The sequence below is a fragment of the Arachis ipaensis genome, chromosome B06, assembly GCF_000816755.2.
Source record: "Arachis ipaensis cultivar K30076 chromosome B06, Araip1.1, whole genome shotgun sequence".
NCBI lineage: Eukaryota > Viridiplantae > Streptophyta > Magnoliopsida > Fabales > Fabaceae > Arachis > Arachis ipaensis.
The window spans coordinates 8,003,223-8,013,812 of NC_029790.2; the positions used below are offsets into that span (position 1 = coordinate 8,003,223).

The 10,590-nt window shown below is 37.4% G+C and overlaps 1 protein-coding gene across 1 annotated transcript; it reads left to right on the plus strand.

Moving 5' to 3' along the window:
• LOC107647955 (probable pectinesterase/pectinesterase inhibitor 41) lies at positions 766-2,778 on the plus strand. Its single transcript, XM_016351997.2, has 2 exons — positions 766-1,813; positions 1,901-2,778. Exons 1-2 carry the CDS (start codon positions 859-861, stop codon positions 2,587-2,589), a joined length of 1,644 nt encoding a protein of 547 aa, XP_016207483.1. The 5' UTR covers positions 766-858; the 3' UTR covers positions 2,590-2,778.

Sequence of the window (10,590 nt, forward strand, 5' to 3'; positions counted from 1 at the left end):
AGGGTCTTTGAGTTCACACCAAATTATTCTCTTTTCTTTGTTGACAAGAGTACGTATGCAAAGCTGTGAAAACAACTAGTGAATTATTTGACTCTATTGGTTATCGATGATGATCTGTTAGATGATATGTGGATTTGTTTGTTTAGTTTTAGCTTGATGTTCTTTTACTCTGTTGGTTATTGTTTGATCTTTTGTATGTACTTTGCTCTAAGGATTCTGTGTTAAGCTATTTTAATTTTTTGTTTTTCTTTTTAATTATCTTTTCTTCAAGATCATATAACAACACTACACAATCATTTTCCAAAGCCTTTTCAAATGAATCCGTGTTAATTTCAATCTGTTTTCCTCATTTCCTTGTATTTTGTTCATGTTTCTTTCTGTCTAGTGTTTGCTTGGGACCAACCCCACCAGCGTTGACAGAACCTTAAATTCATATCCATTTGTTATTGGATAAGCTAATAAGTCATGCACTACCAAACAACTAATTAATTAATTAATTCTTAATAGCAATCCTAAACAACTAGTATAGTCCCGTGAATAATAATAATATTTGCATATATACATGAACGGACCGAAAATTCCAATGCATGTTCATTTTAAACACTTAATCAAATATTTATTCGGTTGTAGATATTGTCAACGTTTCATGACAGCCACGACGCCGGCATCTACTTAATTAGGCAAACACACCTACTAATCATTGTAATTAATGACTAATAAGACAAACTCATCGCATGTATAGCTCCCTATATAAGGAACCCAACTATAGCCCATGAATCTCACCCCAAATATCCATATCCACGCTCACATAATTCGAATTATATTCTTCTAGCATTTTCCTTGCTTCCAATTATACCAATGGAATTATCATTATTCAAGAATAATAATAACACCTTGTACCCTCTTATTAGAATTTATGTTTTCCTATTTCAGCTTTCTTTGTTTGCATCCTTGTCCATAGCAGCATATAACAATGGAGCTTATGTTCCAACAGAAACGGTTTGCAACTCCACCATGTACCCTTCTTACTGCAAATCAGTGCTTGCTAATCAACACGGCAATATCTATGACTATTGCCGCGTTTCAGTTAGAAAGTCTTTATCCCAATCTAGAAAGTTCTTGAACGCCGTCAACTCTTATCTTCAACAAGGTGGAAATTCTTACTCTCAAACCACAATCCGCGCTCTCCAAGATTGCAAATTCCTCGCCGAACTCAACTTGGAGTTCTTGTCAAACACCCTTGACACGGTTCAAAAAGCCGGTGATGTTCTTCACACCGGTGAAGCTGATGATTATCACACAGTGCTCAGTGCTGTTTTGACAAACCAACAAACATGTTTGGGTGGATTGCAAACCACGGCTTCTGATCAGAGAGTCAAAGATGAACTTTCCTCTCTGCTCTCAGAGGATACAAAGCTTAACAGCGTCTCTCTTGCTATGTTCGTTGATGCTTGGATTCCTCAGGAGCAAACTACATCGTGGGAAGAACAAAGTCACGGCCAGCGTGGCAGAAAACTACTAAGCTTGGAAGACATGGAAGACGTTTCTGTGAAAGATATTGTGGTTGTTAGTAAGGATGGAAGTGGAAACTTCACCACTATCAATGAAGCTATAAAGGCTGCACCCAATAACTCTGTTGCTACCGACGGCTATTTCGTAGTCTTCATCACCGAGGGTGTGTATGAAGAGTACGTATCTATAGACAAGAAGAAGAAGTACTTGATGCTGATTGGAGATGGAATCAATCGGACAGTTATCACTGGTGATCACAATGTTGTTGATGGTTTCACAACATTCAACTCAGCAACATTTGGTACGTAAGATTATTTAAGATTATATATCATAATGGAATATAATACAGTTAGTTACTTGGTAATTAAGAATTATATGGGTTTTGCAGCTGTGGTGGCGGAAGGATTTGTTGCGGTCAACATAACATTCCGCAACAGTGCGGGACCAAGCAAGCACCAAGCAGTGGCAGTGAGAAATGGAGCAGATTTGTCCACCTTCTATGGCTGCAGCTTTGAAGGTTACCAAGACACTCTGTACACACATTCCATGAGGCAATTCTACCGTGAATGCGATATTTACGGCACAGTTGATTTTATATTTGGAAATGCAGCGGTTGTTTTACAAAACTGCAACTTATATCCCCGCCTTCCAATGAGTGGACAATTCAATGCCATCACGGCTCAAGGCCGAACCGATCCGAACCAAAACACTGGCATTTCCATACAGAACGCAACCATTAAAGCCGCTGACGATTTGGCTCCGGTGGTTGGTAGTGTGTCAACCTACCTTGGGAGGCCGTGGAAGGAGTACTCAAGGACAATTTATATTCAGAGTTTTATGGATAGTTTGATAGCTCCAGTTGGGTGGAGTAATTGGAATGGAGATTTTGCACTGAGCACTTTGTACTATGCTGAGTACAATAACATGGGACCTGGTTCAAGCACTGCTAATAGAGTGAATTGGCCTGGCTATCATATTATCAATGATATTGATGCAGCTAATTTTACTGTCTCCAAATTCTTGGATGGGGATGCTTGGTTGCCTCCCACTAACGTTCCATTTCAGACATCATTGTAAGATATATATGCTGCAGCTTAACCTTATTTGTATATTATGATCATCATAGTGGCCATGTTTATTTGTTTCTGTTGATTAATTATTGTAATTGAATTTTAATTTAATCAGGCTTTTGCTGCGTTCCTATTGTAACATTATTATAAACCTTTTTTCCCTTAAATAAATTCTTAAATTCTTAATCCTCTGTTACAATATATACCTGCCTCACAAATCTATGTTAAACTCTCTTAGTACCAACTACTGTAGACTCAAAACTCAAAATCTAAGACTACATACTGCTTAGCAGAAAGATCTTGTCACTGCAATCAACTTTTGATTTAGAAGTTATTACAATGGCTAGCTACTTATTTACAAGGTGTTTATTTCAATACGATAATAAATTCATACAGATCGATACAGTAAAATTGTAGACAAATTAAAATATGACATGTGAATTATATTTTTCACGTCAATAATTAATTTTTTTAAATATATATTATATTAATATTTTTAATAAACTACTTTTATATTTTAATTCAAAAAAAATAAAAAATATTTTTTATTTAATATTATAAAAAGATTTAAATATATTTTTTTATATTGAACAAAAACTATCCTAATCATTTTAATTTAGCCAAAATTTAATTAGCTTTAGTTTTGTAATTTTAAATATGAATTAATTTAAAAATCAAAACCAAAATACATTTTATTATTCATATACACTAAAAGATGGCTTCATTTCTCGTGAATCCTAATCTAATCTCTCTTACTCTCATTCATACCAAAAAGAAAAATATATCTAAAAAATTGTTCTTCATCATTGTATACCAGTCTATCAATAAAGAGCAACATCACCCCTAATCCCCTATCCGAACAGCAACAGTCTATCCTCACCCTCTCCCTTCCTCGTAGCCGCGCTCTTTCTTTCTCTCCGTCGGTCTTCACGCAGTAGCAACATGCACCAGCAGCCGTCTTGTCGTTCTTCGTTGTTCTCCTCTCCATCGGAACCAAAAATAAACTGCAACTGATGCCCGTTTTGCTCACCTGGAGGCAACAATTGATAACCTACGGCAACTCAAGAACACAAACATTTCAGCTCTTGGTGGTAAATCCTCAGAACCAGAATCATACACAAAAATTGGTAGTCCTATTCGTAGCATCCATGTTGAGTTTCCAAAGTTTGATGGTTTTAATATTCTTCATTGGTTATTTCATACGGAGCAACTTTTGAGTTCTACCAAACCCCCCAAGATTAGAAGGTAAACTTGACATCCATATATTTTGAAAAAGAGGTGGTCCCTTGATTCTAAATGATGTACAAGACATACCCATTTTATTCTTGGCAATTATTGGCTAGAGCTATTGAATCACAGTTCGGTCCCTCACCATATGCTATTTTGAATTGTTTTATTGGTGGATTAAAACTGGAAATTCGAAGAGAGGTAATAGCACAAGCCCCAGATAATTTGATTCGTGCCAATTTCCTCGCCAAATTGTATGAAGATAAAGCTGAGACCAAACCAAGAAACAACAATTGGTCAAACAAAAATTATACCCAATCTCAATACATAACTCCCACCACTCAATCAAACACTACTCATCTCACAAACCTCCCTCCTTTATTAAATTCACCAATTGCTAAGACACCCGCCATTAAAGAAAGGAAAAGTATGAGGAGCCAATGTATGTTTTATACAATGTGTACAATGGGGTTAAATTGAAATTAGAATTAAATTAGAGGCAATTAATTAATTTTGAGTAGTTTCCAATTTAAAATTTGAATCAAATCATGATTCCCCGTTAGTTATGGCAATTAATTAATTTTGAGTAGTTTCCCATTTAAAATTTGAATCAAATTAGGATTATCTCCCTCAATACGGTGTAAACTTTTCTCTCACTCTCTCCTCGAAGCAAAAGCCGGTACAGTGCTGCCACGGTTACCAGTCGCCATTGGACATCGCGCCGACACTCTTCCGACTGGCACCGTCGTCCGCACAGGCTACCGTACGTAGGGAGGACGCGCATATTGTGTGAGTGAGCTCGCAGTACCGCAGCAACTCGGACGTCCAGCGCCTTCATCACAGCCGGTTTGTGCCTTCTTCCTGTCGCTGGATGTTCACTTTCTCTGTGAACGTGGATGGTTATTCTTGAGTGCTTAGTTATAGACGATGATTGCTGGTTATGATTTATACACGTTCACATTGGATGTTCGTTTTTGTAAGATTTTGGATGTTCACTTTCTCAGTTTTCGTGGATGTTTATTATTCGAGTAATTCAACAAGACCCAGGCAGCAGCGCTGGGATGATACGAGCGCGGGGTTTGGGACCGCAACTCACGTCGGCAACGCTAACAGTTGCAAGTCACGGATGTTCAGCCGCGTGAGGAGTGACGGAGGTTCTTCCGGCGAGGGCGTTGGCGCGAGGAGGCGGAGCGCGACAGTTCCGGTCGGCAGGAACGGAGGCAACACGTCGCGCAAAAACAGAGCGGTAGGACACAGGTTGCTGCGCACACGGCGGGGCAGCGGAGAAAGGAGGGTTTTTCTGCGGAACAAACAATGGGATTTTTTGGAAGGTAGGTAATGGTGGGTAATGAAGGGTTAATGTGAAAGAATTTGGGATAAATTAGGGGTAGATATCACAAAAAAAAACTAGAAATTAGGGATAATGATATTTAATTTACATTATTAATACATATTGGCTAAATAAACAGCCCATTGTATATATTGTATAGATACCTTATTGTCTCCCTAGCGGGACTCTTAAAGAAATCTTACCATTAAGAAGATGTCCCCAGAAAAAGTACAAAGACGTAGGGAGAATGGTCTTTGTTTCACATGTGATGAGAAATATAACTTCAGCCATAAATGCCCGAATAAACAACTTTTACTCTTGCAAATTAAGGATGAAGCTGATGAAGAAGTGCGACTGGCAGAGACTATTATAACTGAAGTTGCTGCTTTACCCATTGATTCCTTAACGAAAAATGTACAACATCCTGAAGCGTACCAGTCTTACCTCTCTATGAATGCGTTACATGGGAGTATAGGAGAGAAAATGAGTAAGTTTAAAGGAACAATACATGGCATAAAGATACATATACTACTTGATAGTGGGAGTTCAGATTGCTTTATGCCCCCACGAATTGCACAATTTCTTAAGTTACCAAGTTGGCATCAACCTACATACCAAGTGATGGTGGGTAATGGTCATACCATAACTACAGAGGGCTTCATAGCTAATGTGCCAGTGAAAATTCAAGAGAATGATCTTAATATTCATGTATTCTTACTACATGTGGCTTCATTTGATTTGGTGCTAGGTGTTTCTTGGCTCAAGCAATTAGGAACACATGCAGCAAATTATATTCATATGTTATTTCATTACTATGACTAAGGGAAGTTGGTTACTTTGAGAGGGTTGCAAACTTTCGAACCAATAACTACACAACTGCATCATTTCAGGAGCCTATGCATGACAAATGCAATTGAAGAAATGTATACATTGGAAGTTGCTACAATTGTTGAAGACCCAAAACTTCTAAATTTTCTAGAGGATATGGAACCAGAGATGCAATCATTGTTGCAATCTTATAACTCTGTATTTACAAAGCCAACCGGGCTTCCCCCAGAGAGAGCATTCAATCACCGCATCCCATTGATTGATGGTTCGAAATCTGTCAAATCTAGACCATACAGACAATCGCATAGCCAGAAAACATAGATAGAGATTATGGTAAAAAAATGCTGCAAGAAGGGGTCATACAGCCTAATAATAGCCCTTTTGCATCATCAATTATTTTAGTAAAGAAAAAGGATGGGACATGACGATTCTGTATAGATTACAGAGCTTTGAATGCAATCACAATGAAAGATAAGTTCCTTATGTCAACAGTTGATGAACTCCTTGATGAACTCCATGCTTCTAAATATTTTTCAAAGTTGGATTTAAGATCTAGGTACCATTAGATTTTAGTGCAACCAGAAGAGAGATACAAAATAGCTTTCAAGACTCACCAAGGATTATATGAATGGTTGGTAATACCATTTGGGTTAACAAACGTGCCAGCAACCTTCCAAGCACTAATGAACTCAGTCTTTGAACAAGTTCTATGAAAATTTGTGTTAGTTTTTTTTTTATTATGATATATTAGTTTATAGCCCAACATGGACAACTCACTTATGGCACTTAGAAATTGTGCTATAATTACTTAAAGAAAACCAATTGTTTGACAAGTTGTGAAAATGCTCTTTTGGTATGGAGAGTATTGATTACCTTGAACACGTCGTATCTGGTAATGGCATAGCCATGAATCGGAATAAAGTTCAAATAGTGATGGAATGGCCAGTTCCTAACAATTTGAAGCAGTCGCGAGCCTTCCTCGGACTTACAAGATATTATAGAAGATTCATTTAGCAGTATACATCTTTGACAGCTCCATTGACAGATTTATTGAAGAAAGACAATTTTAATTGGTCCAATGCAGCACAAAAAACTTTTGACAGGTTGAAGAAAGCATTGTCCCAAGGGCCAGTGTTAGCATTACCAGATTTTTCACAGTCTTTTGCATTGGAAATTGATGCTTCTTGACTTGGTACAGGGGCTTTTCTAAGTCAAGCGGGTCACCCAATTGCGTATTTTTCAAAAAAAACTGTCTCCTCACATTCAGAAACGAGGTGCTTATGTTTGAGAATTATTTGCAGTTACAGAGGCACTAGCAAAGTTTAGACATTACCTAATAGGACATAAATTCACAATTAAAAACAGACCAACAAAGTTTGAAGCATTTATTAGACCAGTCACTCCAAATGCCGAAACAAACAAGCTTGGTTAGATAAATTCTTGGGCTATGATTTCAAAATAGAGTATAAGACAGAAAAGGACAATATCCCTGCAGATGCATTGTCTCGAACTTGTTACATGCATGGAGCCAACCAATGTGCCAGCTCCTTGAGGAGATTAAGAAGGCTCAAACTACAGAACAACAATTACAAAGAATTATTATGGGAAATGAAGATGCAAGGGACATGTCAGTGAGAGGAGGTATGGTATACAAGGGTGATAGATTGGTAGTTCCTACAAAACCTAAATTGATTCAGCAAATTTTATATGAATTTCATTCATTTCCGATTGGGGGTCACGCGGGTATTAAGAAGACAGCAGCTCAAATTGCTAGGAGCTTTTATTGGGATCATATGATGCAAGATATTAAGAAATTTATAACAAATTGTCATATTTGTCAAAAGGTTAAGTCACTAAACACATCTCTTGCTGGCTTATTGCAATCATTGCCAATACTAGAGAGGGTGTGGGAAGATATAAGCTTGGACTTCATCACAGGTCTGCCGAATTCTTCAAGCTATACAGTAATCCTTGTGGTAGTTGATAGACTATCAAAGTATACTCACTTTATCCCTACGAGAGACGATTTTAATACGAAACAAGTGGCTGGATTTTTCTTTAATCAGGTGGTGAAGTTACATGGCATGTTCTGAATGATGGTTTCCGACAGAGACAAAATTTTTACCAACAATCTGTGGCAGCAATTGTTCAATTTACAAGGGACAACTTTATCAATATCTTCTGGATATCACCCACAATCTGATGGACAAACGAAAGCTGCCAACAAAATCTTAGAGATGTTCCTCAAATGTTATACATATGAGAACCCTAAGCACTGGTCCAAAGCTTTTGCTTGGGTTGAGTTGTGGTATAATTTTATTTACCAAACAAGTGCAAACACGTCGCCATTTGAAGCGGTTTATGGAAGAAAAGCTCCGACTACTACCAAATATGCTTTGGAGGCAATTGATCTGCCACAAGTACAAAAGATGCTATTAGACAGAAACCACATTCTGCAATAATTGAAAATAAACTTGGACAAAGCTCAAAATGGTATGAAAAATTGGCAGATAAACAGAAACAGATAAGAAGTTTGCAGAAGGAGAGTTTGTCTTAGTTAAGCTTCAACCTTATAAATAACACTCGGTGTAGTTGAGGAAAAATAAAAATTGAGCCTAAGGTATTTTGTACCATTTCAGATTTTCAAAAGAGTTGGCAAAGTTGCTTACAAAGTGGAACTACCACCAGGATCTAAGGTAGCGTTTGAAAGAGTGACAAAAACTGAAATAAGTATCAGTATTATGTTTGGTGTAAAGTGGGAGACAGAGACTAAAATAAGAATGAAGATCTAATTTAATTTGTACAAAGAGTAAAGTTGGAATTATAAATTAAAATTTCAGCTTTCGTCTCCAAAAATTTCAGTCCCCTGTCTCTTTACTTTTTAGAGGTACTGAAATACTAAAATTTTTGAGCTAGAAACTGAAATTTTAGTACCAGTCTTTGAACTAACAAACATGATACTAAGTCTCCGTTTCTTAGTCTCTGTCTCAGTATCTCTGTCTCAGTATCTCAAAAGAAATACTACCTAAGATACATCTAATTTTTCATGTTTCCATGTTGAAGAAATTTCAGGAAAATCATTCAGCCTAATATATTCCTTTACCAATTCTCTCCAAAACACAAGGACTCTTACTGTAGCCAATTGCTATATTAGTTAAGAGAATTGTTGAAAATGGTTCAAATGAGGTTATACAATTACTAATTCAATTGGAGAACTATGATTTGTTGTAATATTATAATACCAAAGACTATTGGAGTCATTTCACCCATGGACATAGGTGAAGAAAAAGAGAAATGGACTAAAAATTTAGATTACGTGGCAAAAAGTGATGAAAATGAGAAGAATGCAAAGAGCTACAGAAAAAAGAGGGTCAATTCTCAATTGAGAGATTATGTGATTGAAAATCTTTTTTTTTTAAAAGGAAAAGCTCAACACAATATGTAGAGCAAGTGAAACAACAAACAGAAATAACCACCAGTCAAAAGAAGAAAGCTACGCAAAGAACACTAATTAATATCCCTTGTCATCTTCGGCATTGCCATCAACAACAGAAGGTATCCACACCTAACCACTCCTTATAGTTCATGAAGGACTGATGGATGATATCTTCAACCCTTTTTTCTTTATTCTGAAAAATCATTCTATTCCTTTTTTGCCAAATGTTCCAGATAATTGAACAGAAACATACCATCCACCTCTTGCGCCCCTACTTACTAGTTGATAGCTCAGTCCAACTTTGAAAATGTTCCTTTTGCGTCCCTGGGGATGACCATTGTCTTCCGACAAATGACAGTCATGCACCCCAAACCTGCCAAGAAAAATCACAACCAAGAAACAAGTGGTGATCATATTCAACACCTTGGTTACATAACACACATACAACATCTTCCTGATTAACCACTCCCAACCGACTTAGCCTCTCATTTCTATTGACCCTTCCAGTCAATACAAACCAAACAAACAATTCAACTCTTGGTGGGACTAGACCTTTCCAAACTGACTTAGTAAAGCTGTAACTCGCTATCTCCTCCAGCATCATTTTCACTTACAACACCTGCATAAAAGAGTTAGTAGAAAATACACCTTGTTTATCAAATTTTTACACAACTGTATCCTCTCTGTCATGTGCAAGTTTGACCAGTCTTAAAGTTTCATGCAACTGATTCACTAAGTCCAACTCCTATTGGAAAAGCTCTCGCCTCCATTGAAATTTCCATCTCAACTCTAACCCGTCCCAGAACCCACAATACCCTATAACGGATCCTCTTTGATTTGAAACTGAGAAAAGTCTCGAAAATAGGTCTTTCAAAGAACTGCCACGTAGCCATACATCCTCCCAGAACCGAGTCCCTCTCCCATCACCAATCTCCATAGACAACCCATTAATCATTTTCTGTCTTAGTTGTTGATCCTTGAACTGTATATGGCATATATTCTTCCATCCCCTCCCCCCTCCCCCCCGAGCAGGTAGCACCTGGGATAACAGCATCACATTGGCATTCAAATTGTTACTAGAGCACACCACCTTGTTCCATAAGGGGCAATCCTCCTTCGAAAAATGCCACCACCACTTAAAAAGAAGGGCTGTGTTATGCACCATAGCATCACCGACACCTAACCTA

What these genes read in the sequence shown, in the direction of transcription:
- LOC107647955 (XM_016351997.2), top strand. Translation starts at nt 859, where the DNA reads ATGGAATTATCATTATTCAAGAATAATAATAACACCTTGTACCCTCTT. An exon ending in ATTCAACTCAGCAACATTTG is followed by an intron (nt 1,814 to 1,900) that starts GTACGTAAGATT and finishes TGGGTTTTGCAG; the next exon opens with CTGTGGTGGCGGAAGGATTT.